Source organism: Pteropus vampyrus, unplaced genomic scaffold (assembly GCF_000151845.1).
Source record: "Pteropus vampyrus isolate Shadow unplaced genomic scaffold, Pvam_2.0 Scaffold528, whole genome shotgun sequence".
Classification (NCBI taxonomy): Eukaryota; Metazoa; Chordata; class Mammalia; order Chiroptera; family Pteropodidae; genus Pteropus; species Pteropus vampyrus.
In genome coordinates this window covers 249,513-277,433 of record NW_011889309.1, presented here as the reverse complement: position 1 = coordinate 277,433, position 27,921 = coordinate 249,513, and the positions used below count along the sequence as shown (strand labels likewise).

The 27,921-nt window shown below is 42.9% G+C and overlaps 1 protein-coding gene across 1 annotated transcript in view; it reads left to right on the top strand.

The window, feature by feature from the left end:
• The first annotated feature begins 1,930 nt into the window (after nt 1-1,930).
• Nucleotides 1,931-27,921, top strand: part of UBASH3B (ubiquitin associated and SH3 domain containing B) — a 133,604-nt gene continuing 107,613 nt past the window's right edge. The window contains exon 1 of the mRNA XM_011383579.2: nt 1,931-2,442. Coding sequence (XP_011381881.1) covers nt 2,282-2,442 — 161 coding nt within the window. The 5' untranslated portion in view covers nt 1,931-2,281. The remainder of the gene's footprint in view (nt 2,443-27,921) is intronic.

The window sequence follows — 27,921 nt, the reverse complement described above, 5'->3', positions numbered from 1 at the left end:
GATACTTGACTTTGGTTGCTTCAATATCATTTGTAAAGTGGCCGATAATAATATGAGAGTACCTACATCATTGCCTGTTGAGAGAGTAAATGAGTTATATGCGTAAGAATCTAAGAACAGCACTAGCATATAGTAAGTTCTGAATAAATCTGAACTATTATTTGTGTAGTGCTTGTGGTTTACAAAACATTTCCACAGGCATTAGGTTCCAGATCCTTTGACTTTCAGCCCAGGCATTTGGGAGAAGTTCAGAATACTGGATAAGGTCCAGAATCCTTTACTGAACACATCCCGAGGAGGATGTCTACTAGGTATTATTTCCTCAACCCAGTCCTGTCTCTTTGCTGCGTGCCCTGGAAAAGCACTCTGTTAGGTTCCAGCACACTTCCTTTGTTCTGGCAGAAGCTTCCACCCAGGAAGTATGAACTTTCTCTCATCCCTTACACAGCAGGAGGCAGAATTATGTCCATTGTTGTTTAAGCCCCAGTAGTCCCTATCTCTCCACTTCCAAATGCCACTGGATATTCTTTAGAAAACCAATTCTGGGCTGAGAGAATTAAGCTGCATCACTTCCCCTAGTAAAACCTTCAGATGCCTTATAAAGTAACATCCAAAAGCTGCTCGTGGTGACTGGTCACTATCCTTCCCCCACACTCCAGATAGGGGAAGGAGCTGACAATTTTGGAGAACCCAGGGTGTAGGGCTATGTTACTATGATGCATACAGATAAGGACCTGGGGCTGTAGAAGGCAGAAGCAACTGGCCCAAGGCACCGCATTGGATAAAAGTTCTGGTTATGCACTTACCAGATCTATTATCTTCCTCAGCCTCTCTAAGCTGAGTTTTCTTATCTCTAAAACTGGGATAACAATTCCATAGGTCATTGTAAAAATTCAATGAGTTAATTTATTTATTACATTTAGCACAATGGCGTACACATAGAAGAATGTTAGGTTTTATTATTATAATTATCTGAAAAAGAGGAATAGCTAGAGTTTCCTCTGTGCCATTCCATTACTCCAAGTGGGGCCCTTGTCCCTGACTGAGGACAATAAGTTTATCTCTGAATGAGAGAGTCGTAACATTCCCCAGCCCAGCTCATGGTGTGGAGCATAGGAGCGTAGGTATGGGTAAGAAGTCCCACCTTATTTGAGGTGGATGTAGTTTTGTCCAACCTATGAAGCAATTCACTTATCCCTCGTTGATGACCAGTGGTGATCCAGTATTTCTTTGAGTCCTTTTGTTGACAGGACACTCATTCCCTAATGAGAATCAACCCATTCCATTTGAATACCTCTTACAGTTAGAAAGTGTACTTTCTCTGTTCCTTCTCCTTCCACCCTCCTTCCACTTCCCACTTCTTCTCTCACCTCTTCCTTCTTCCTTTCATCTTTTCTTCCGTCTTCCTCTTTCTGCCCTGTCCTCTCTTTCTTTTCTCTCCCCTCCCAAGCCTGAGAGCCTGAGGTCCCACTCTTTACTCTGACGTCACTATCTCAGTCATGGAGGACATGCTACGTCTGACCACTCGTCTGGCTGATGGAATTGGTCTTCAATGGCCAAATCTTCTGGGTTTTGCAGGATCTTTCGGATGCAAAACCTTTTATCTGGGCCTTCCGGCTTGGCTTTCTAGTTCATTAATGTCACCTATCGGTTCGCTCAATTTCCATTATTAACTCCATCTTGAACAATTCGAGACTTGAATTGGGTAGATCTTGTGTCTTGAGGCCCAGGGGGCCCTATATCCGAGCCACGGGGAAGGCTGGGGCTGACACGGGTAGCCTACTCTGATTCCAATGCTTTACCTAGAAGAACCGAACTCTACAGCCTGTGCGCAGCCTCGTGCGCGCCAGGTGGCGCGGCCTCTTTAAGAGAGGGGCGGGGCCCCAGCACAGGCAGGGCAGGGCCAGCCCACAGTCTCCTTTTCCTTTTTGATCCATTCAAAAATTACTCATTGCAAATTCCCGGACTGCTAGGAGAGGAGAAAGAAGGGGGCGGAGGAGCGGAGCTGCTGCAGGCGCCGCGCTGAAGGCACCCAAGGGCCCGAGTAGCTGACTGCTGGCCGGGCCGAAGCCGCTCGCGGGCTGTTCTGGCTCCCGTGGCCTCACCAGGAAGCGTCAGAATCTCAACACCCGGGAAGCTCCGAGCGCCGCCTCCGCCGCCGCCGCCGCTTCCCGCCCGGCTCTCGGCCCCCGGCTCCCTGCCCTACCCCAGCCCGGCTCCCTCCTCCCTCCGGGACGATCCGGCTCGGGCTTCTTCCTTGGCAATGGCTGGCCGCTGAGCCATGGCTCAGTACGGCCACCCTAGCCCGCTCGGCATGGCTGCGAGAGAAGAGCTGTACAGCAAAGTCACCCCGCGCAGGAACCGCCAGCAGCGCCCCGGCACCATCAAGCATGGATCCGCGCTGGACGTGCTCCTGTCCATGGGCTTCCCCAGAGCCCGCGCGTAAGTGGCCGGGCTCGCAGCTCTTGCGACCCCTCCAGCCCCCAGCTGCTGGCCCTCGTCCTGGGTCCAGCTTGTCTACTTGCGCCGGCCGGACAGGCCGCGCGCTCACCGCTGCCCACGTCCTGTTGAGGGCAGATGGGCACGCAGGAGCCCGGCTCTATATCTCCTCAGGGCAGGGGTGCAGGGGAAGACGCCTCGCGGGAGCGCTGGGCTAGGGGCTTGCTGAGGATGCCTAAGGTGAGACATGCCTAAGGAAAAGGGTACCAGGTTCGAGTCCCGAGTCCCCTGCCCAGCGCCCAGCCTTCGCTTGTGGGGCTAAGCTTGTGTCTGCTAAGCGCCGAGCCCCTGGGGAGGCGGGGTCCTGCAGAGGATTCAGGTACCCTCTGGACCCGAAACTCTGGGCTGGCTTGGGATCCTCTTGATGGCTACGAAAAGGCAAAGGACAGCAGGGCAGGGAAGCCGACGCTCCCACTGCAGCGGCTTCCAGGTCCGGATGCCGCTCTCTGATTTGGTCTCCCTCCGGAGTAGGAGGAGCGGAGCGTGGGTGTTGCTGCGTGTTCATTGATAGGGAGGAAGAAAAAAGGAGAAGCAATTCTTCCAGGGGACCTGGGTTCTCGTCAGTGGTGACAGCAGCGCAGAAATCTGTGGGTGCCTGAGAGTAAGGAGAGGGAGCTGTTCTCCCTCATCCTTCTTCCCCTTGGAGGGTGGAGTGAGGTAGGGAAGGGTAGAGAGAGCGCAGGTGGCTGCCCCTGCAGCCCGCTGCGAAGAGGCCTGGTCTCCAGCACAAGGCGGCGGTGGCAGCAGCAGCAGCAGCAGCAGCAGCAGCAGCAGCAGCAGCAGCAGCAGCAGCAGCAGCAGCAGCAGCAGGAGGAGTCTTCTGAAGCTGGGCATCCAAGAATGTGGGGCCGGAACCCTGCCTAAGAGGAAGCTAAAGCCCGGTGGCCAGGCCTTTCTTCGGTGGGGACACACAGCCTGGGATCCTGTTGGGACGCTGCTTCTTTGAATTACATCACCTGAAGGGGAAGTTGAACAAACTTTATTAGAAAGGGCCAAGTTAATGAAAGTTTTTTTTCCTCCCTCTTTTTTCATGCGATAACTCTTAGGCTTCCCTTCCCTGGCCTTTAGGCAAACCTTGTTTATTCTTTAGTAATCTGGCTGCGACCTCTTAATCAAATCAGACCCCTGATTTTATCATTCCACACAGCCTGCTGGGACAGATTGGAGTGGCATTGGAAGACTATGAAATGCACTGATGTTTCTACCTCCCACTGGCTTCCAAGCACTGGGGCTGCAGTCTCTGATGCTAGATTTGCAGGGAGAAGATGTGGTGGACTCTACATAGATGTGTCAGGTGTGGATGTGGCAAGTTAGGTCCTTCTAATAGATGACGGCTGAGTATAGTTATCCTTAAGAATGGGAGGTAGGGGCTGGTGTCTGCTGGCATTCTTTGGCTTGTAGCTGCATCACTCCACGGCCACAGTACCTTCTCTTCTGTGTCAAAGATCCCTCTGTCTTTTTTCTATAAAGACACTTGTGATTGCATTTAGGGCCTCTCCAAGGTAACTCAGGATAATCTTCCCATCTCAAGATCCTTAGCTTAATCACATCTTCAAAATCCGTTTGTTTGTTTATTTGTTTATTTATTTGCCATGAGGTGATGTTCACAGGGTCCAGGTATGAGGACCTGGATATCTTTTGGAGAGCCATTTTCAGCCTTTTACAGCTACTATTATTGTTAGTAGCACTGCCTCTCATTGCTGAAAAGGTGACAGAGTAGGTCATGATGAAATAGCCTGGGTGGGAGGAGGTTGGGTTCACTGTTCTGTCTCCCACAAATCTCTACCAGAGAGTGGGCAGAGCCTTTGGTAGTCACCTGATCTATTTGCACTCCCTGCCCAGGCTGGCATCTCTTCTACTTCAACCTAAAAAGGCTAATGTGGTCAGCCTTCCCCTTAATAACTTAACTCAGGTCAGTAAGAAGAGGGACCACTCCATGAGGCCATCTGAAATTTTCAGAGAGCAGATTTTTAACTTTATTTTGGAGAGCTGAGAAGAAAGAGAGCAAAGGCAGCAGGCTTAGCTTCTGAGAAGCCTCTTTTTTAAGTCTTAAACCTGGAGGAAGGAATATGATGAAATTGCAAGCAGGAGAGAGCAGGTATGGTTTCCTGGGATCAGGATGACTTAGCTGTGATACAAAGAAAGGATGAGACTGATGCCTGAGATATGGCCATTCAGAGAGAATGGTGGTAGCCAAGGCTGACAGTTCTGATTTTCCCTCTGGGTGTAACTGGGTCTGGTGTTGCGCAGCACAAGAAGAGACCTTCCACTGGGCTCTTGGTGGGCTGTCAAAATGCTCAGAGGCCAACAAGTCCCAGGTCCTGGATAACTCATTTAACCCATCAGGGCCCCACTGACTCTCTCTGAGGGGGATAGGATTAATCAGTGTGTGTTTCTTAAGTGCTTGACAAAGCTACAGGAAAGAAGTGCTGCACAAGCAGGGTGACCTCAGGGTGTGTTCTCTGTGGCTCCTTACTCCCCTGGAGCTGTGCTGGATTTTTTCCATTCCACCCTATGAACTTCAGCCATTTAGACACTGCTGTGGAAGAACCTGCCACATGGAGAAAGATTGAGGAGTGGTGATTTTTATGGTGGGGTGTGTGTGTGTGTGTGTGTGTGTGTGTGTGTGTGTGTGTTTAAGCAAGCAGAAGGTAAGGAGGTGTTAGGGAAGCCTCTGGAAGAAAACTTTCAAGGGGCCAAAATGGCCTATTCCTTTCTTTTTGTTTCTATGCCCAATAGTTTTCTGTTGCAAAAGTTCTAAAAATAAAGGTCTAGCTTCATCAAGACTGGAGTGAGGTTGGTAGAAGGAAAAGTAAGAGTGTCTGTGCTGGGCAAAGGCCTGAGGAAGAGGATGTCTGGGGCCAGGAGAGGGGCTGAATAGATCACCAGAGAAGGAAGGATAGGAACTCTGATAGAGTCGTTGCTTTGCATACTCGATTTCATACTATCTCACTACTGGCCTTTGCAATTTCTGGGGAGTGAAGCTCTCATATCTCTTCTGTAGCTTGAGGGCAACTGTGGGAGCAAGTCACTGGACAATGAATCTGAGGAGTCCTGGCTGATACAACCCTGCTTTTTATTTTGTTTTGGTTTGAGGCTTCTTGGGGCTAGTACTTTGTCTATAGCCAATGGCCTTCAAATATTTCCTAGTACTTTGTCTATAGCCAATGGCCTTCAAATGTTTCCTATGTCCCTTCTTGCAAAAGGACACCCATGACAGGGGTCAGATGTCCCAGAATTCTAGTTTAGCTTCTGACTGACACTTGAAGCTTTTAGGTCTTCTGTTTAAGCCCTTTTTATCAATCTCCTGACCAGCTTCTGTGCATGAAAATGCCTGTCCTGCGTTATCTGACATGCTTTGTAAAGACAAAATGAGATCAGGGCAAGAAAGAACTTGGAGAAGTTAAAAGTGTATTCTGGACACAAGATAGATATGATTATGGTATTATTGGAAGAAAAAGAAGGGGGTGAGGTGGTGGTTGAAGTTCTTGGCAAAGATTCACATGTGCTATTGGGTTATCTTTTTTCCTACTGAGAATACTTAAACGATGCCTTGTTAAAGAGCAAGATAGTGGCAGAAGGAAAGAGCTGGAAGAAATGCCTTTGACTTTGCTCTGGGCAGGAAGCTCTGTTAGCTATGCCTCACTGCCCAAAGATAAAGCAGCACAAGCTGGCTACACAAAGAATTGAGAAGCATCTTGGAGAGCCCATGAATTAAAATATCCAGTTTCTCTGACCTCCAGCCTACCTGGTGATTGACATTGGATTCTCTGAAAGTACTTGGTCAACTCAGCATCTCTGAATTGCGGCTGATTCTGGGAGAGGGCTTCTTTCTCAGGGGTATTAGATATGATGCAGGGCAGGGCAAATTACCTAAGTGGAGTGGAGGGAGGTGGAGCTCAAGCCCTGCACTAAGAAAGAAAAGTGTTCTTAGCTGAGCACAAGGAAGAATTCAAAGCCCACTAAAGTCAGAGTCAAAAAGAAAGTTTGTTAGAGAAGGGGTAACGCTCCACAGACAACGTGGTCTCTTCTCAGAGGCAGAGATTGAAAGAGCCTGAGAGAGACTCAGAGGGACAGACAATAGAAAGAGATGGAGACAGAGAGAGAGCCGGAGTAAAGACACTGAGTAAAGGCAGTGAGAGGGACCCTGAGTGTTTGGGGAATTCAGTTTATATATCATTCTTTAGTTTCTGTGAATTACAGTTTAAAGCTTTTGTTTACCCATTTTCCTTTGATACAAGCATACAGTGAGAAAGGATAAGATTATGTAGCAGGAAAAGGTAAGAATATGCAATGTGAAAGACATGCTGCCTATTTCCAGCCTGTAATCCATAGATTCCCCATGGTTTTAGCAATAAGGAACGAATGATTTTATTTTGTGTAGGGTGTCACTTAAAGACTCTGTTTTTCTGTTTTCCCTTCACAGTGTGGGGAAATGTGTTGTTAGCAATCCTTGCAAAAATCTTCTTTTGTTCTATAGGTGTCCTCCTGGTCTGGCTGTAGGACTGATCAGCATATTGCAGTCTCTGAATATAGCTTGATTTAACATTTTAGTCCTCTTGATTTAACATGTAGTCCTACATTAGGCAGAAAAAGAAGAAAAAAAACATGCCCATTTGGAGCTGGAGGGGTCTCATAGGTGAGTAGGGTGAGGAAGTCTAGAATCTACCTGTTGTGACCCTGTGCCCACACAGTACTTCCTTACATTTGTGTGTTATTTTGCAGTTGGAAATTGCTCTCACATGTGCTAAATATTCCCTTTAATCGACACAGCAGTCCTATGAGGTAAAGCACACAATAAAAGCCTCATTTTAAAATGAGACTTGAGGCTCTGAGGAGCTCAGGGACTTACCTTGTGTGGGACCATGTTGTCATGACAGCCTTGGGCTAATACTATAAGTCCAGTTAACTTCCCAGGCCACACAGAGGCCCTAGTTCAAAAGGAAAGTCCTTGACATGTGTTCTTTTTTAACTTTATAGTGATCTAATTTATGTACAATAAACTAAACCTATTTAGAGATTGATCAGTTTTGACAGACGATAATACCATGAAGTCGCCACCACAAGACATAGCACATGTCCGTCACCCTAAAATTTTTTTGTGCCTCTTTGCAGTCAGTCCCTTTTCCGCCCCATCCCTGGGGCAACCACTGGCCTGTTTTCTGTCACTACAGATTAGTTTGTTTTCTAGATCTGTATATAAGTAAAATCATACAATGCATACTCTTATACGTGCCTGGCTTCTTTTCTCATATTTTTGAGACTTGTCCATGATGTTGCATACATCAGCAGTTTGTGTCCTGTTGCTGCTGAGTAGATCTTGATGTATTTGAATATGCTGGTACATAATTATTAACCCCTTGCACACAGCTTCTATAAAATTCTCTATTGTATTCTAATAATACCTTAGATTTTTAGGCCAGTTTAGAGATTGCAAAGCAGATTTATGTACATAATTACTATCAAGTAATTGATAATTCATGAGAAGACTGAGGTGCACAAGATTAAGTGCCACAGAGAGTAAAGAGTATCCTGCCTTATGACTCTATCCTGTGGTTTTTGTCACCACCCCACCCCCTGCCCTCAGCTGCCTCAAACTCTAGCTGCTTTTCACTGAGTGGACAATAATTCTCACAGTTAAAGGCTTTGCTTTTTCAAGAGGCAACAAAACTAGGGAATCCTTTGTCTCTTGCCAGCTCTGCTCCTGCCAAGATGGTGGTGGTGGAGCTGTCAGTGTCACCCCCATCCTAGTAGGCATCTGGTGTGTGTGTGTTGTGTGTGTGTGTGTGTGTGTGTGTGTGTGTGTGTGTGTGTGTGTGAGAGACAGACAGACAGACAGACAGACAGACAGACAGACAGACCCTGTACTTGGGCAGCCAGGAATGGAGGAGATCCTGTTAGTATCAGCCTGATACTCAGAAGTTTCAACTTGTGGCAGGTGTTCGGACAGCCTAGGTTTGAATCCCAACTGGGTGACCTATGGTGAATTTCTGAATGCACTGAGCCTGATTTTCCCTGTCTGTAAAAGATTAATAATAACAGTACTTACCTCGAAGGACTGTTATAAGGGCTAAGGATGCCATTCCACACAAATACTTGAAGAGTGCCTAGCATCAGTAAGCCCCAATAAGGAGATATGTCTTACTTCTCCAATGCCGATTTTATTCTGCAGAGCTCCCTTTGTTGCCTGGGGCCCAGAGTGCCCCTCCACTTATACATCTCTCCTCTACTCACTAAACTATGGGCAGAAAGTAGTGAGTGTGGGGTAGAGGCTGACTGAGGCCTTCCCTCAGCACTTCAGTTCTGTTCTCCTGTACCTCTCTCTGTACAGTGCCCCAAGGGGTGCCAGACCTATTGGAAGCAGACCCAGAGCAGAGCCAGTGCTACCTAAGCTGCTGACTGTAATAAATGGCTTGGGTTGGGGATTTGAAGGAGTGCCATATGGTTGTCTTTTGATTAGTTTCAAATGGAATCAGTCTGCAGCCCTAGAGAGGGGGGAAAAAATGAGCATTCAGGAATGGCTTCTCTGCACTGTGATGGGCACAGTCCCAGCAGGACACAGAGCCATTGCTGGACAAATGAGATATCTGCAATCCCCATCAGTACTGAAAGTCCTTGCCTTCTTTATGGGAGGACTTTCCCAGGGGCCCCTGGGTGTTACCGAAAGGCTTATGGGAGAACCTCTGGGTTTTCTCTTCCCTGAAAGATGGATGGATAGCTAGAGCAGTGGCCTAAGTCCTCTGGACCTTCTGGTAAGGGCTCAGGGTATGTGATAGATGATCCCCTTTCTTGTTGTCCCATCTTGCTAATATCCCCATTTTCCTGGTGACCTGGCCATTAGGTTCTTTGCACCTACTATTTATGAGGATGAGGCCTATGGTGAATTATCTCAGATGCAAATCCAGAAATTGAGATCTTTAGTGTGTGCACAGTAACTTACTAAATTCTGTACAGTTCTTGGGAGAAAAAGGTGAATGTCAGGTTTCACCACCTGATGCTCTGAAGTATCCCTAGCTGGCTGCAAGTCCTCCACAGTGACCTTCTGAGGAGCGGATCTGCCTTTTCTCAGCCTGGGAGAATAACACTTTACAGATCATCTAAGAGCTCTGGGTTTGGCCTATACCTCACAGGTAGCCTAGTGGTAATGCACAATGAAAGCAAACTCAGTTTACCAGACTCTAGCTCTGCACTTGCACTCTGCTCTCGATTATTGGCTGTTTGGACTCACACACATACTTTTCTTTCCCCCAACCTCTGTGTTCCCAACTGTAAAAGGGATTGAAGTCAAGCACCTCTCAGGTCCTTTGCAGTTCTGGTGACCTGGGGATGGCATACATGTACAAGTATTTTCACTGCTTCATGTATACTTTTCTGTTCCAGAGCATTTGGCTTTTCTGTTTTGTTTTGTTTTGTTTTGTTTTCCTAATTTTGTTTTGTTTTTCCCTGGAGCTTTATTGTCAAATTCTTCTCTTCTCCCTCTAAAAAAACTCTTCAGGACTCTTGATATTTTAGAGTAAATAAATAGAAAGAAAAAAGATATAAGGCAATTACAACAGTGGGGAGTCGTTTAACTAGTATGCATTAGTATAATTTTCAAATTGGTACATAATGTTCTTTCTTGCAAAATACGACCAATGTGCTGGTTAAATGAGAGAGGAGGTTAGTGCCTTAAGCCCAACTCCTGGAGGGAAATAAATTGCTCATGGGTACCTTTTTAATTAAAGGGACATCTTCCCTTCTGCTAGGTCACCAGCTGTTTGTGTAACAATTCCCATTGTGTTCTGTTGCCCCAGTGGAAACATACTGCAACAGTGGCAATTAACTCTACCAAGATCAGGGCTATTGCCACACGCAGTGAGAAGCTGAAAGAAACACCCCCATAGCAGCTCACAAGAGTCGGGAGGAAGCCAAGAGGAAGCTGATAGCACAGATGGTCAGAGCAGCCAAATGTTCAGGCTTCTTTTCAGGTTTTGTTGGATCTACCTTCTCCGTGAATCAGGTAGCAGGATTATTTAGAATCCTACTTTCATGCTGACTGTGCCCCATTCAAAAATATTTACTGTGAGCATCCGCTCTCTAAATGTTTATTATCTTACCTTGGGTAGAAAGCACTTAGTAGGAAAGAAATCTGCCTCCAGTGGCTGCCTTTGTGTACAGTCTGTTTAAACACAGACAAACACATGCAAAACTATGCGGAGTTGCTGAAGTTCTGAACCAGTGGCATCTGCTGTCTCATTTCTTAATCAACCTGTCCTTGAATCGCCTCCCTGCTTACCTTTTCTTCTCTTTTTGCCTCATCAGATTTTACCCATCCTGGAGAACTAGTTCAACTATAATATGTGTGGCTTTCTTTTGCTTTCCTTCCCTAACTCTCTTTCTCTCTCTTTTCCTCCCCTTTTCTCTCTTCTCATCTCTTCTTCAAGCCTTATTAAGCTTCACCTTGTGAAGCAATCAAGGTAGAGAGGATCATCCCTGTATTTCCTACATAGATACAGAATGATCTGTCCTAGGCTTTCAGTCACTTTCACCCACAGTGACCTTTTTGGGGTCTCATAACATATCTTCACATTTCAAATCTTTGAGGAACAGGAGGAAAAAATCAACATTGTATCTGTCTTACCTCCATAACAAGTTCCCTAGGTAATGCCATTTTTTGTTAAATGTATAAACACCTCATTATGTATTTATGGAAACTATTAAAATCTATTACAATAGCAGTTGCGAGTGAAAAGATAATTACATATAATCTTTGCCCTCAAGGAACTGCCAATCTAGTGTGGAAAAGAAGTATGATAAAATGTGTTAAATGGAATACAAGAGACAGATGCAGTATCTATGTGAGGAGATGAGGAGGGTAATATAACCAGACAGAGAGCCCCAAAGTAAATTTTGAAAATGCAAATAAGGTAAGAGCAATACTTTTCTTCAGTTTAAGAGGTAGGAGTTTAGGAAGATCAGCAGATAGTCCAAATGATTTAATATTATACCACAAGTGTAAGACAGAGACAGAATTTAATTTAAACTTGAGTTTCTAGAATCATCCTCCTCATCATCCTCTTACTTTCTATCTCACCACCAGCCCCTCCACTCCAACTAAATAAAATTCTAGGTACTATGTTACTGTCTAGCTTGGAAAGAAAAGGAGAAATTTTGGCTACCAAAAGAAATAGCTGGACCATAATTGAGCCTAAGTTTAGATTTGACATTATTTTACTCATGCTTCCATTGGGCTGAGTGTTTACTACATGCCAGGAACTTGTTAGGGATGTGATTATTTTTCTTCTACGGGAACTCAGCATTCCTCAAGAGAGAAATACATATAAACCATAAACATGAAATAATATTACAGTTAGTACCATAGTAGAGGTTTGAAAAAAACTCTATAGGACCACAGGAAAAATGACTAGTACAATCCGTGAAGGTTGAGGAGAGCAGAGGAGGCAACAATTAAAGAAGACCTTAAGTAATAAATAGATTTTCTAGGTATAGAAGAGGAAAGGGCATTCCAGTCAGAGTGGACAGCATGAAATTCAGAGAGTAAGAAGGCATGTGGGAGCTGAGGATTGATGAGAAAGTGACAAAAGAGGAGTAGATAAATTAGTTGGGCCTAGAGGTTATGGAGAGTAACATTTTATAGAACAGAAGTCATATAAAGAATAGAATGTAGCAGAGAAAAACTAGGCATGGGAGCTGGTAAGAAGGTGGTTGTAATAGTCCAGAAGAAAGGCTAATAGGCGCTTGGGTTAAGATTAACAAGAGCCAGATTCTAGAGACGTTTCTGAAATCAAATTAACAGGATTGATACTCTATTGGGTGTGAAGATTGGGGGAGCAAAAAGATAGCTCAAGATTAACAGTTTTGGAAACGAGAAAGGGGGAGACATTATTAACCAAGATAGAATATATAGAAGATCAGGTGATATAGAGGATGAGGGACAAGTTTGGCTTGAGATAGGTGTTAAAGTCTATAAACAACATAAAGATATGGCTGGAAATTAGGATTTGTTGCTCAGAGGAGTAGTTAGGGCTAGAACTATAGATTTGGGAACTGACTGTAGTAGAAGGCATGAGAATAGGTGTGGTAAACCAGGCAGAGTGTAAAGAAAAGAAGTCAACTTCCAGGGGAAGGGTTCTGAGGGGCAAGCTGGTGAGTAGAAGAAAAAGAACAGGCGAAGGAGGGAGGCTAAGAAGAGTGTTTGGAGAGGCAGGAAAAAAAGAAAATGAGAGATGTCCTGCAAAAAGGCAGGGAAGAAGAGAACTTCTTAAGAAAGATTCAAATCAACAAAATGTTTCTTTTCCTTTGTATTTCCAAGGTGAGTATAATCATTGTTTGTAAATTCAGGTGGTTGTGAATAAAATGTGGCCAGGTGAGGATTGCAAAGCCTCCCTGAAGGGTTTCTGGTGGTCATCCTCCCAGCTCCCCTAGACTCCTGAGGACCTGGCCCCTGGGGTTCTGCTGAGCCTTTTGGCAGCTCTTTCTGCAGAAGGCTGGAATCTGCTCTCTGAAACTGACACTGCTGACCAAGATCTGCCTGTGAATAGATAGATAAATTGGAATCTCTGATGTAAGAATCATCAAGGAATGCTGAGGATCTACATAAAGATTCATGATGGGGCTAGTAACCAGGGGCTGGAAAAATTTGTGTCCTTGAGGGAACGTTTTCTCCAGTTTTCTAAGTTATACAAGTTACTCTGCACACTTAGTCTGTATGCAGCCACCTACAACTTGGAGACAAGTGGGAAAGTGTGAAGTAAGAATGGATGTTTGGTGTATTGGGTACTTTGGAAGGAAGTGATAGAGGAAAGAAGATGGAGGAGGAAACAAGTAGAAGACTGTGAACCGGGGTAGCTGAATCAAACTTGGAGAAAGTACTTACCCCCCAAAAAAGAGAAGTTGTACTTTATATTGTAGGTTGTTTGTTTGGGGGAATTGAATTTCTAAGAGTTGGTAGATACCGAAAATGTAAACATAGAATATATAGTTTTAAATTTAGGTGATTGGGTGAGTGATAGTTCTTCATGGGTTGCCAAAGGATATGAAGAAGAACAATGTCCTGAACACAATACTTTGTGAAATCTATAGATATCAGAAGTGTACGCAGATATAGCAGCTCAAGAAATGTTAGTTATTCATATCCTAGACTGTGTTTCTAATATGAAACTGCATAATAGTAATCACTGGGGAGTCATGTATGATAGAAGATAGATTTTGCTTCAGGGTGAAAAAACTCATGTAACATTTCTGCCCTAGGTTTAGGATAACTCAGCTGTCCCTTACCTACTTGGCAAAAACCTGCATAGGCGGAATCTCAAGAAAGTATAGCTGGAATTCCTAGGAGGGCTTATCTAGACCAACTTCCCCTTTTTACCTGTACGTAAAACGGGATGAGCAGATGAAGTGACTTGCTCAAGACCAACAGCTAGACTTCGACAGAAGTAGAGCTTAGGCCTCCTGACTCCCAGCCCAGATGGCAGTTTCTTTTTTCTACATCAGGCTACTTTCCTGAGTCCAGGCTCTTCTTCTAAGAAATAGATTTCTAACAAGGGTTCGGCTCGCTTTCCTGGAGGGATGGACTGGTCCGTTGTCAGATAAGTCCTTTCATGTAGTTTCTCAGTCTTTTCTTTTTCTTTTGCTCCCCTCCTGCCTGCCATTTGTTCATGTCTTGGCCAATAGAAGATAAAGCTAACATGTTGATAGGCCATAGGACTGGTTATCTGTAAGAAGGAGGGTGGAATGGGTGGGTGGGGAAGTCTCACGGCAGTGGTAGAGTGTTGGAAAGGATCCATAGTTGTCTCAGTTACCTACCCAGAAAGGTAAGAACAAAGTTATATTACTCTATGGAGATTAAAAAAACAGGCTTTAGAAACAAAAGACTGGGTTCAAATTCTGGATCTGTTACTTTCTGAGGATGTGTTTTTGAGTAAGTTATTTCTATAGGTTGGATGAATCAAAATGAGGCAATAATTATAAAAGTAATAAAAACCACAAAAAGTCATACACACGTAAAGTAATACCATTATTTGTTATCCACGGTTGGGTCATGGTACTTTGATACTCTTCCAGAAAGTCTGTGAACACTTGGTTTGGGTCGTGTTTGGTGGGCTATTCCAGCCTTCCCTACCAAGCTCCCTTGTCCCAGAAAGGCTAATTCTGTCAGAGTGAAGAACGTGAGGAGACATTTGAGAGGCCAGTTCCATCAAAGTGAATACTTCCTTCTGGAAGCTTAAATTTTCACTTCACCTCTTTTGGGAAGTAGGGACGTGAATCATAATGAGTTAGAAAGTGGCTTTTGTAAAAACCAGAGGTTTTGTAAAACAGAGCAGATGTGACCAAAGGCATATGTAATGGTTTCCTATTGCTTGCTATAACAAATTCAGTGGCTTAAAACAATACAGTTTTTTCTCTTATAGTTTGGAGATCAGAAGCCCAAAGTGAGTATAATGTACAAAAATTAAGATGTCAATAATGCTGCAATCTTTCTGGAGGCTATAGGAGGGAATCTGTTTCCTGTTTCACTCTTCCTTCTAAAATCTTATGACTATACCTCAAAATTCTTAGCTTAATCACATCTGCAAAGTCCCTTTGCTGTGTAAGGTAACATATTCATAGGTCCTGGGGATTAGGATATGAGGATATTTGGGGAGCTATTATTCTGTCTACCACAGAATGCCAAATGGCTTTTGTGAAAACAAGAAGTTAAGTATGTATGTGTAAGTACTTGGTCTGCATTTCTCCTTAATTCATGGTATTTCTCACAGAATATAGGTTTACTAGGCTCTCCTCATTTGTATTTCCTACAGCTAACCCTTCATCACCCTCACCATTCCCAACCAAAGTACTAAATAGTCATAGCAAACCTATATTCATATATTCACAGCCTACTGTGTGCCAGACAATATTTTAAACACTTAACATGTACGTTATTTTGTGTATTCCTCATAATAGCCCTATGAGATAGGAACTATTATTATCCCCATTTTACAGATGAGAAAACTGAGGCACAGAGATGGAAAAACTATTTTTAATTTTTCAATGACAGTTGGCATTCAGTATTATGTTAATTTGAAGTGTGCATCATAGTGGTTAGACATTTATATAACTTATGAGGTTATCCCCTGATAAGTCTAGTACTCGCCTGGAACCATATATAGTTATTACAATATTATTGACTATATTCCCTATGCTACACTTTATATCCCTGTGACATTTTTGTAACTACCAATTTGTACTTCTTAATTCTCTTACCTTTTTTACCCAGCCCCCCAATCTCTCTCCTTTCTGGCAATCATCAGTTTGTTCTCTGCATCTATGAGTTTGCTTCTGTTTGTTTATATTTTTTGGATTCCACATGTAAGCAAAATTATATGGTAATTGTCTTTCCCTGTCTGAGTTATTTCACTTAACATAATACACTCTAGGCCCATCCATATCATCGCAGATGGTAAGATTTCATTCTTTTTTATGCCCAAGTAATATTTCATTGTATTTTTGTACCCCAAGATATCTTCTTTATCCATTCATCTATCAGTGGGTACTTAGGTTACTTCCGTATTTTGGCTATTGTAAATAATGCTGCAATGAACATAGAGAAGCAAATACTTTTTCAAAATAGTGTTTTGGACTTCTTCGGAAAATACCCAGAAGGGAATTGCTGGGTCATAAAGTAGTTCTATTTCTAATTTTTTGAGGAAGCTTTGTTCTGTTTTCCATAGTGGCTGTACCAATTTACAATCCCACCAACAGTGCATGAGGATTCTCTTTTCTGCATATTCTCACCAACACTTGTTGTTCGTTAATTTATTGAGGATTGCAATTCTGACAGGTGTGAGGTGATATCTCACTGTGGTTTTAATTCACATTTCCCAAGTAATTAGTGACATTAAACATCTTTTCATACGTCTGTTGGCCATCCGTATGTCTTCTTTGGAGAAATGTCTATTCAGATCCTTTGCCCATTTTTTAACCAGGTTGTTTGTTTGTTTGTTTTCATGTTAAGTTGTATGAGTTTTTTTATATTTTGGATTTTAACCTCTTATAAGATGTGTCATGGGCAAATATGAGGCACGGAGATTTTTAAGTTGCCGAAAATCACACAACCAGTAAATAGTAGAATCAGGATGCAAACTCTAGGCAGGCTGACTCCTGAGTCCGAGTTCTTAACCAGCACCCACAGTATTGATATGCAGCTGATGTTTAGTAATGTTCAGTGAATAGCAGGAGGAAAGAAACTTGACGTCCAAACAAATGATGTGATGTCCCTAGATTACACAGAACTAGAGTCTAGAGGGCAGTCTCATTTGTCCATTGGTTTGGTCTGTTACTGGGCCTCAACTAACTGCAATGTGGTTGGCTGTCTAGTGATGTAGTCTGGAGTTACAATGATATTATCACCCTTTTCTGAAAGTAGGGGTGTGTGTGTGTGTGTATGTGTGTGTGTGTGTGTGTGCACGCACATATGTGCATATACTATCCAGTTCGGCTCCAAACTATCAGAAGACAGGCACAGGATTGTACTCAGGAGTTAGTAGAACACCAAGTCTCTGCCAACCACCTCTCCTCCCTCCACCTGCTGCTGGAAATTGAACCTCCACAATAGAAACAGGAAATGTGTTCCTATTTCTGTTGCCTCAATGAAGGGCTCTTTGGACAGAGCACATAGTGGTTTGCCAGGTACCATACTTTGTGGTCAAAGTGACATATATTCAAATTCCTATTTTACTTTAGGGAAATTACTACATTCTCAGGCTCAGTTTTCTCATCTGTTAAATGAGGGTAATGATATCTGCCTCAAGGGATCGTTATAATGGTGAAATGAGATAATACGTATAAAATAGTTAATGCAGAGCTCAACTCTTAAATGCACAGTAAGTGGTAGATATGGAGGTTAAGAATCACGACATTGTGTGGGGCACAGAAGGGCACTCAGAGTACAAGTTAATAAGTCATTCTAAATCTTTGGTGAAAGTGTGTTTCTATGTTCTTTCCCCAACATCTTTAAGACCTGGAGCTTAGAAATAATTTAAATAGTGTTCAATTGACTGGATACGCATTCTAGGGAAGAGCTCCAGCCTTCTGAGCCTCCACCCTGAGAGATGAGGGGAACGGGGTTAGAAATGTGGACTAGCTCTCTTCTTCAGTGCAGAATCCTAACCACACTGCTCCTGCCTGGTCTCACATGTGCCCAGAGCTGCTATCCTTAACAAGAAGAATCCCTGACATGTCAGCAGTGTGATGATGATGGCAAGGAGCCCTGTGGGAGCCTGCTTGTAAGTCACTCTTGAAAATCAACTGACCAATCCAGATGAGCCTCATGGAGATCTCAGACCACAGTCAGACCTGCAGCAACTTTGTGCATCGGGATTGAGATGCACAAGGCTAAACAGACAGCTATACTCCTCTGCTGTCTGACTCCTCTGCTGCTTCGGGCACCACAGATCTCCAGGTGTCACTTCATCCATCAGGGCTTGGAAAGGAGGTGGCATGTGTGGTTGTCTTGTTATGGCCTGTGGCTGCCAGCCCTGCAGGCCAGTGGAAAGGGGAGGCACGCTGGCAGAGGAAGAGTGGCTGGACACCACTAATACCTCTCCAGCAAGATGGCCTGTATTGTAGTGACTGGTGAAGGCTTTCAAATGGAATTACTCTCAGGGAACCTTGAGTAAACAAAGAACATTTCTGTTTGCTAGGCAGCTTGCTCTGAAAGATGTAGAGAATAAGGGCTGAAATCTTATTTGAATTTTTTAAAAAATTTTCTCCTTCCTATTTTATGCAGTGTGAGGAACTAGCTACTGCTTTTCTGGGAAACAGGTAGTGTGAAGCTAAATACGATAAGTTTGAAGAGGACTTGAAGGAATACAAAAGCTATGTAGGCAGGACAGGAAGAAGATCCTATTAATTCAACCAAATTTTACTGAGCAATGACCTTGTGCCAGGCACCCGAGATTTGTGCTACGGGTTAGATGTACAAATATGAGTGAGACTCGGTCTCTGACAAGAAGCTTCTGAGCTCTTGGGGAAGACAAACTCAAGCAGGTAACTTCAATACAATGTGATAAGATGAGAGAGGGGCGGGGAAGGTATCTCTCTAATACTGGAAGGCTGTCATGTGAAAAGAAGATGCTTATTTTGTGGACTTCAGTTGATGGTTATCATTGCTGGGGACACAGACTTCAGCTCACAAGGAAGAACAACTTTTGGAAACCAATGGCCCGATTATGCTATACTCTGCCTTCTGAGGTAGTGTTTTCTACCCCTGTTTATTATTGAGTGTAACTGAGCTTTTTTATCAGCCTCCTCAGCAGCACTCAAGAGTTCTGGGTTGGAGTTGAGAATGTACCTGAAATGTGGGGAGGTAGGCTGGGCTAGCTTGGGATCTCAGGTTTGCAGGGAAGGATACGGTATCTGAAGGTGTCCTCTAAAGGGAGGTACTGCTTTCACACGCATGATGCTCTCCACAGCTCTGACAGTAAAACAGATACTTTTCTCTATTTAAAAGATGAAAACAATATGAAGCTTACAGGAGTGCACACAAAGCTATTAAATAGTATAACTGTACAGTCCCAGAACCATGAGCGTACACTTAGACCACAGAGAGCCGTCGCTGAATCCCAGAGGTAATGAACAGCCAAGATGTAGTAGGAAGGACTGCAGAATAATCCCACAGCAAGATATGTGGCCCTTCTCTCCACACCTGATGTCTTTAAAGTGTCTTGGTGCCAAGTCTCTGGGATTCTCTGAACATCTGATTCTCAGGCATCATCTTTTGGAATGGCCTCACCAGCACTGAGTAGGAATGAATTATCCACACAAAGGGCCATAGGGCTGTGTAGAATTGAAATGAGGGAGCAAGCAAGGGGCTCAGAAGGGTGGAGCCTTCAGCATTCACTTATTGGTGCTTGATATGTACCAGCCATTGGCTGGGTTCTGAGCAGGTAATTATGAGCTGTGACCAGTATTTTGGGCCAGAGGGAATGGATAGAGGCTAAGAGAAGCAGTGATGAGCAAGCTGCAGTGAAGGACATGGCAAACAAGTCTAGTGTAAGCAAGCCAGGGCAGAACAGCTACCTTAAGAAGAAAGAAAAAGAACTGTTCAGCTGTGGAGAAAGAGAATGAAGAATGGCTTTAAGTTTATAATAGACTTGAGAGGCTGAAGTTTTCAGCAGTAAGAGGAATAGCCTTAGGTCAGTCTTTAACTCCTTATAATAGAAAATTCCAGAAGAGCTGAAATTCTTTCTGTTGTCACGCAATTTCTGATGATGGAAAGAATATGTATTTCCGTACTTTTTGCTAAAGAATCTAAAGCTATTTTTTTGTCATCTTTGCTCTGGAATTGCTTTTTCTGCAGCGGGAGTTCACTACATCGAAACTAAAAAAAAAAAGATCATAATGAAGGAGGAAGTACTACCATGTCTCTTCAGATTTTCTCATCTTACTACAGGGTTCCTGCTAAAGTGTCAGAGTATCATTTTAGAGCTGTATGTCAAGGGTTCAGGATGCTGCTTTTGCCTCCTTCCACTAATTTCCTGCTAATAGGGCTTTCCTCTCCCACTCCAAAACACATTTACTGGGCCTGCACCCTCCTAGGAACAAAAGAAGCAAATGTGAATAAAGAATGGCCTCTGCCTCCTTCATCCTCCCAGTTTAGTACAGAAGACAAGGAAGTGATCAAATAAGTGTATTGCACTCTGCTAGTGCCCAGAAACAAAGGGATATAAATGTTGCTATGGAATCCACTAAAGGCCCTAAGTTCCTCCCAAGATATTGCTATCGTCAAGTGAATTCATATTAGGTCCTCAAAGTAGTTGAAGGTAAATACCTTTTTTCTAAAAGACTTTATTTTATTTTTTTTAGAGCAGTTTTAGGTTCATAGCAAAATTGAAGGGAAGGTACAGAGATTTCCCACTTACCTCCTACCCCTAAACATGGATAGCCTCCCCCATTAGCATTTATTACAACTGATAAACATACATTGACACATGATAACCAGCTGAAGCCTATAGTTTACCTTAGGGTTCACTCTTGGTGTTATACATTTTATGGATTTGGACAAATGTATAATGACATGTATCCATTATTATAGTATACAAAGTATTTTCACTGCCCTAACAATCCTATTCATCCTCCCGTTACAACCCATTGCAACCACTGATCTTTTTACTGCCTCCATAGTTTTGCCTTTTCTGTAATGCCATATAGTTGGAACTATGCAGTATGTAGTCTTTTCAGATTAACTTCTTTCACTTAGCGATATGCATTTAAGATACCCATGTCTTCATGGCTGGGTAGTTTCTTTTTAGTTGATCATAATATTCCATTGTCTGGATATGCCAGTTTATTTTGTCCATTTACCTAGTATAAGACATCTTGGTTGCTTCTAAGTTTTGTCAATTACCCAAAGAAAATACAAAGCTAAACTAACAAACAAAAATGCTGCTATCTTAATTCCTTACAGTAAATACCAAGGTGCATGATGGTAAATACCATTTTAATCATCTTTTATGTGCCTGTCACTGGTCTCAGCACCTAACAAACACTATGTCACTTACTCTTCACTGAAAACCTATGCAGTTAGTATTGATAGACCCATTTAAAAATGAGGAAATAGAAGAAATAAAGGCTCAAAAGATTATTTAACATGCATCATAAGTAAGAGGCAGAGCTGGGTTTTTAACCTTAGTTTTTCTGACTCCAAAGGCCTTTTCATTAGACCTATATATAGTCAGGTTGCCTCAGTTTCTGCTTTACTGGTTTATTTTCATTCCTAGATCACAGCTTTAAACTCATGCTCAAAGCTTAGCACCCAGACTGGCAAATAAACGTTATTGGCAACCCAGCCAGCTGCTGTTTCCTGTGTTTATAGACCACACTGCAGGAAAGTGTTTTAAGAGTTGTTTCGAGTGTTATGTCTGCTTCTCCATGAGAGAGTGCGGATGCTGCTTCTGAGAGAGAGGAAGGTGACATGGGATACTCAGTGTTAGATGGCAGTTCCCATTTGGTGGAGATTTGAAGAGGAATGCCTCTGTCACTGGATGAGATCAGAGTCTTTGTTCTGTTAATTCTGAGGCCATGTGGTCTCAGAAATCAATGGACTGTAAAGTCAAAGTTCTAGAATAAGCTCCACTGCTGATCTGTCCTGTGCCTTTGACTAAGACAATTATGTCCACTTTGCCCATCTGTGAATTTTAGCCCTCTAAATTTTCAAGGAGCACCTCTGGTGAGCCAAGCACTGTACAGATCCTTGAGCCCCAGACACAAAAAAGGACACATTTCTGGCTTCTGTGAATCCCTGAAGGGGGTAGATAGGGAAGTGGTAAATAATCACCAACCAAGGAGGTAGGCATACTGGAGGGAAAGCTGTGTATCCTCCAAGTTTCCAAAGGACAGATTATAAACTGCAGGGTATTTCAAGCTTCTTAATTAGGTAGAGACAGACAGCTAGTAATAGCTTACATTTGTTATGAACCTACTATGTGTTAATTTACTCTATCAATCCTGAGAAAATGTGACAAGTGAGGCAGATCAGTTAAAGGATTTATTCAACTTTTAAACGACTATACTAATATCTCTGAATTAGTCTGGCTTTTAGAGCCTTTTGCTTTTCTACCTCACCCTAACAAGCCTTTGAAGATTTCATTTTAAAGTTTCAAGATCCCTACAGTCCAACACTTTTCTGCTATTGAAGTGTCTTCTGCTTCTTTCCCTTCAGCTCCCTTCTGTGTGGTTCCAGGTATCACAGTCAACTGAGAGGTAACCACAGTCTTTCTATCCCTTTATTCCCCCACCTTCCCCTCCTGCGCCATGTCCCCTGTGGCTCTCAGCTATCTTTGACCACACAAGTTCTTACATTTTCAGCACTTCTGGTCTTGCTCAAATTTGTTCACAAATTAACAAAGCATCAGCTGTCTTCTTCCTGGGTGCACTTATCTCCTAGGTGAAATCGCATACATTTTTTTTTTAAATATAGTCTCCTTTGAGAAAATTTCTCAGAATATATTACCTGTTCCTCACTCCTGTACCCACCTCTATCCACTACCATCTCGAAGCAGATGTGTGTATGAGTTTTTGCGTGTATGTGTGCATTACTCAAGTACATTGGCTGTACCCCATACCATACTTTTCATATCATATCCTCATGATCAGTTTATATCAATCTCCTTGGAGTGATAGTGACTTACTTTTTTCTATTTCCTTGTGCGTGGTGCATAGTACATAGCAAGCACTGAGTTCATTCATTCGCTTCTTTATTAACATTTATTTTTAATATGCCTTGTGCTAGGGAAACAGTGGCAAGCAAAACCAAACTTGTCCTTGCCTTCATGAACTTAATTAAGATTCATTGGAGGAAACTGAAACTGATCAACTTACCTGTGAAAGAAGGCAGCTCAGGCTGCCATAAGAAAGTACCACAGACTGGGGGCTTAAACAACAGAAATTAGTTATCTCACAGTTCTGGAGGCTGGAAGTTCAAGAACAAGGTCTGAGAGGGTTATGGTTCTGGTGAGGGTCCTCTTCCTGGCTTACAGCTGACCACTTTCTTATTGGGTCTTTGTGTGGCCCTTCCTGGGTGAGTGTTTGCGGAGGGAGAGAGAGGGTTCTCTGGTATCTCTTCTTATAAGGACACTAATCCTATCAGATCCATGCCCCACCCTCATGGCCTCATCTAACCCTAATTACCTCCCAAAGACTCCATCTCCAAATTCTATCACGTTGTAGGCAGGGCTTCAACCTATGAATTTTGTGGGGACACAATTCAGTTCGGTCCGTAGCAACCATCACTGAACTGGAGAGAGTACCTCTGTGAATTTAATGATAGGGATTTTAGGCCAGGTGAAGGAGAGCTGGGAAAGATGCCATACTGAGCAGGTGGGGGCATATTTAAGGGTAGATCAGGGCTCCCTGCACACATTCTCCCCTCCCATCCACCCCACTTCATCCTGCCCTAGCCCTCTCAACTACCAAGGGGATTGTGCTTGCTGCCTTTGTGTGTGTGTGTGCATGTGTGTGTGGCTGCACTCAGCCTAGGTTTATCTGGCTGACCCACACTCCTCTGAGCCCAGGTGACCAATAAGGAAATAGAAGCCACAAGAAATGAGAAGGGAAATGCCTGCAGCCTTAGGGAGAGAAAGTGATAAAGGCTGCTGTATCTCTTTCCCAGGCCTTCTCCTTAACTACTTATCAGCACTTTACACAGGGTCAGTCCCAGAATGACTGATTCATTGGTGCTGCAGTGAGGCCAAAAGGTATGTTTTTAAGAAGTTGCTTCCTGGGCTCGGAAGCTCCATAAAGTGGCCAGCCATGAGAAGGGGCTGCTTGTATTCCCAAACTCTGCAACAGTGTCAGAGCACAGCCTGAATTTCCCTCTGTTTGAAATGCTATAGAACTAATTCCTCCAGCCATTAGGACAGAGTATCCATTTCCGAGGCATGGCTTAGGGAAAAGAAAACACACCAGGATTCAGAGGCATGGGCTCTAGTCCCAGCTTTGCACTCAATTTGCCAGGTGATCCTGGGCAATCCATTCGTCCTATTCCAAATAACATGCGTTCCACTCCTGCCAAGAACCAAGAACGGCGCTTGCTTGGTGGCACGTAGGAATAAACAAAATGACTTCTGCTTTAAGGATATCAGTGTTGTAGTCCATATGGTTCAAACTGTGAAGAGGGCATGAGGTAATAAGAGACCTCACTAAAGGTCTACTTAGCCCAGCCTCAGGGAATCCTTTCAGAGGAGGTGCCATGTGAGCTGGGACTTGAAGAACAAGTTGGGGAATTGCATCTGTTAAGGATCGAGGGGTAGGGTGCAGAGGGGATGTTATAGGCAAAAAGATCAGTGTGGTCGCAGGCACAGGGAGAGGAGAGCAAGTGTGCATATGGGTTGTGTTTCCAGATGTGTACATGAGATTTGTTCTGGGCAATGAAGCTGGAGAGACTAGCAAGGATCATATTATGCTAAAGGGTCTGAAGGATCTGGACAGGCACTGACGAGTGTTTACCAAGCTCAGGGCACAGATTTGTCAGAGGGTGCCCAGCATTTCATCTCAAATGAGTTCCTCAGACCTGCAGCTTTGGTGCTACCCAGGACCTTGTTAGGAATGCAGAGTCTCAGTTTCACACCAACCTACTAAATTAGAGTTGACATTTTAACAAGATCCCTGGGTGATCAGTATGTACATTAAAGTGGAGACATGCTGAGCTATAAAATGGGTCAGCAAACTTTATAAAGAACCAGAGTAAATATTTTAAGTTTTGCAGACCACATGATCTCTGTGGCAACCACTTAACTTCGCATCGTAGTGTAAAAGCAGACCAACAATATGTGAACAAATGAAGCGGCTGTGTGCCAATAAAAAATATATGGACACTGAAATTTGAATTTCATGTTGTTTTCACCTGTCAGAAAATATCATTCTTCTTTTGATTTTTTTCACCCATTTAAAAATGTAAAATTCATTCTTAGCTTGCAAGTTGTACAAAGTAAGCAGTAGGCAGATTTGACCATGGGTTGTAGTTTGCTAACCTCTGATCTATAGGATTTTGATCTTTAGCCTTCAAATAATACTTGCTAAGCTTTATACTTTAATGTAAAAATCTAATGAACTGGGAGTGACATCCAAACCAACCTCTTATTTGTCAGATGAGGAAATGGAGGCCCAGAGTGGGAAAATGACTTGCTCAGAGTAACACAGCTACTTACTGGTTAGGATAGCTTATTTTTTTCAAACACAGGCCAGCTTATTTCCAAGCAAACACTTGTCCACTACTCCATGTATAACTGATTTAAAAGAAGAACTAGAGTGCTATCTTTTTATCTTTTTCCACAACTGAAGCAGAATAAGGGATACTTAAAAGGCAAATTGGTCTTTTTTTTTTTTTAATAAGTTACAAATGGTTAGTCAAGGGCTTTTTAATGTCAAAAATGCTGTGAGTGGCCTATACTGAAAAAATGTATTATTCAGAGCAAGACTCAATGTTTTTCAACACCTGAAAAAAGATGTCAAAGATCTTTTCTATTTAGCAAAATAAAAGTTAGATTAGGGCTACTTCATAAAAAAAAAAAATGAAGCTTGACTAGAAATTCCCTTATTAATACCTATGTGTTTCTATTTAAACCTTTCTTATTCATAGTAATTAGTGAGTTGTTTATTATAATAGTTTTTTATAACAGCGTAATAGAATGAATCACGTATTCCACTTGTTTTCTTATCCAAAACTGTAGGAAGCCTAAGAAATTCTTATAGAATAATTTAAGACAGCGTAGAAATTTTTTAAAATCCACCAACAAATTCTATTTTCTCAATGACAGATATTCCCAGCTGTGGCCCTTTGTCTCTTTTCTTGGCCCAACTCCTTAGTCAAACAGAAACAGTTATTCACAAAGGAAATGGAGTTTTTGCCTTCTTGTACCTCTTGTGCTTTGATTTTGGACTCAGAAAGACGATGGTATTCAAAATATGGGTTCCAGATAAGCCAAACCCAATATTCCACTCTGAAACCATATGCCAGGGAGGTCCTTGGGACCATGGACAAGTGTACCTTTAAATAAAGTTGGGCCTGGAAACATGGGGGTTTGGTTATTCATTGTTGGGTGTCTTGTTTACTATTCCCTATCCTTCCACTATGGCACTGGGATAGTGCACCGCCCAGCTTAGGTAATGGGCGTAGATTCATATGCATACTCTTACACACACACACACACACTCATACACACAGACACGCATGTCCATCTTGCTAGCTTGATTCCTGCAGGGCTGGGAAAAATTGTGCTTCTGCTTGGAGTCTGGGAGAAAGCTGTGAGGTTACTGAGTACACGGGGGAGGGAGGCATAAAGGGACAGTCATCTGCTGCCATCACGGAACAGTGGCTTGGCCAGGGCATCTTCAATGTATGCTGAGAGTGGCAGCAGCAAGTCTGATTCATCACTGCCATCTGGGGTGTCCTAGCTGTCAGAACAAGATTGGCCCATCTCCTCCTCTCTGTCTTCCCTGCACTGTCAAAAAAGTGATGGGTTGTGAATCAGCTGCCTGTATAAGAGCCACTAAGGAAGCTCAAAGGGTTAATGGGGAGGACAGATGAGTACACATTCTCCTACTGAGTAGTACCCTGCTGACTCACTTTGAGGCCTTGAACAAAGTGCTTTTCCTTAAATAATTAATTATAACAGTTTTTATTTATTTATGTGTATGGTACAACAGAGCTACTGTTCAAACCCAAGTCTGTGACCCACTGTACCATGCTGCCTCTCATTCTCCCATATGAGATCTCATATCTTCACAACAGCCCTTTGATATAAATGGTAGTAATATTCTCATTTTATGGATGAGAACATCAAGGTACTTCTCCCAGTTGTTGGGCAGGGAGTGAATCCAAAAATTCTGACTCCAAATCCCATATTCTTTTCAGTCTGCCTTTCCTAAGCTTTTATTTTTCCATATGAGAAGGTGAAAAATACTTCTTTCCCCTTGCATTGAATTCCCAGAGCCTCTATCTAACCAGGAGCTTCTCTCTCTTCCTCTCTCTCTCTCTCTCTCTCTCTCTCTCTCTCTCTCTCTTTCTCTGTCTGTCTCCCCCTGTCCCTTTCCCCGCCCCCCGCCCCATCCCCCCTAAGGTTAGAGGAATAGCCCCACTCTGGACTGCCTATAGCCTGCCCTACCCTCTAGGAGGGGCTAGTACCAAGCCCAGCACTGGCTTACGTAAGTCTGCTCTATAAATTCACTAGAGTCACCTTGTAGTGATCAGAAATTTAATAAAAATACTGATTTTTTCAAAAACAAATGGAATTTTTCAAACTTATATAAAGGCAGTAAGAATAGTATAATGAAACAACGTATCAAGCAATTTCTGCCTGATCTTATTTCATATGTAGCACTCACTTCCCTACCTACTTCTCCACCCTCCTCCAGATTATTCAGAATTAAATCCCAGATGTCATATCATTTCATCTGTAAATATTTCCATATGTATGTCCAAAAGACTACAACTCTTATTAAAATATAACCACAGGATCAATTATTGCACATGAAAAATAAATAATTATGTAATATCAATATCTATTCGGTGATCACATATTCTCAATTGCCTTATAATTTTTAAAAAAATAATAATTTTTTTTATGTAAACTGGGATTCAAATAAGAATTACTTAATGCAAATAAGGTCCATACTTAAATTGACGGATTGTCTCTTAGTGTGGCTGACTATCTTCCCTTCCTGCTCTTTTATTTTTTACTTGTAATATTTTGTTGACAAAAATTACAATTTATTTGTAATATTTTTGTATATATCTATAGTTTCCCATAGTCTGGTTATGCTGATGGCAGCCCCAGGATGCCATGGAACATCTTTTTCTGATAGTTCTTATATAAACTGATAGTTAAAACGAGAGGAAACTATTGATTTTTAATGTAGATTTCACTTGGATCAAAACCTCAT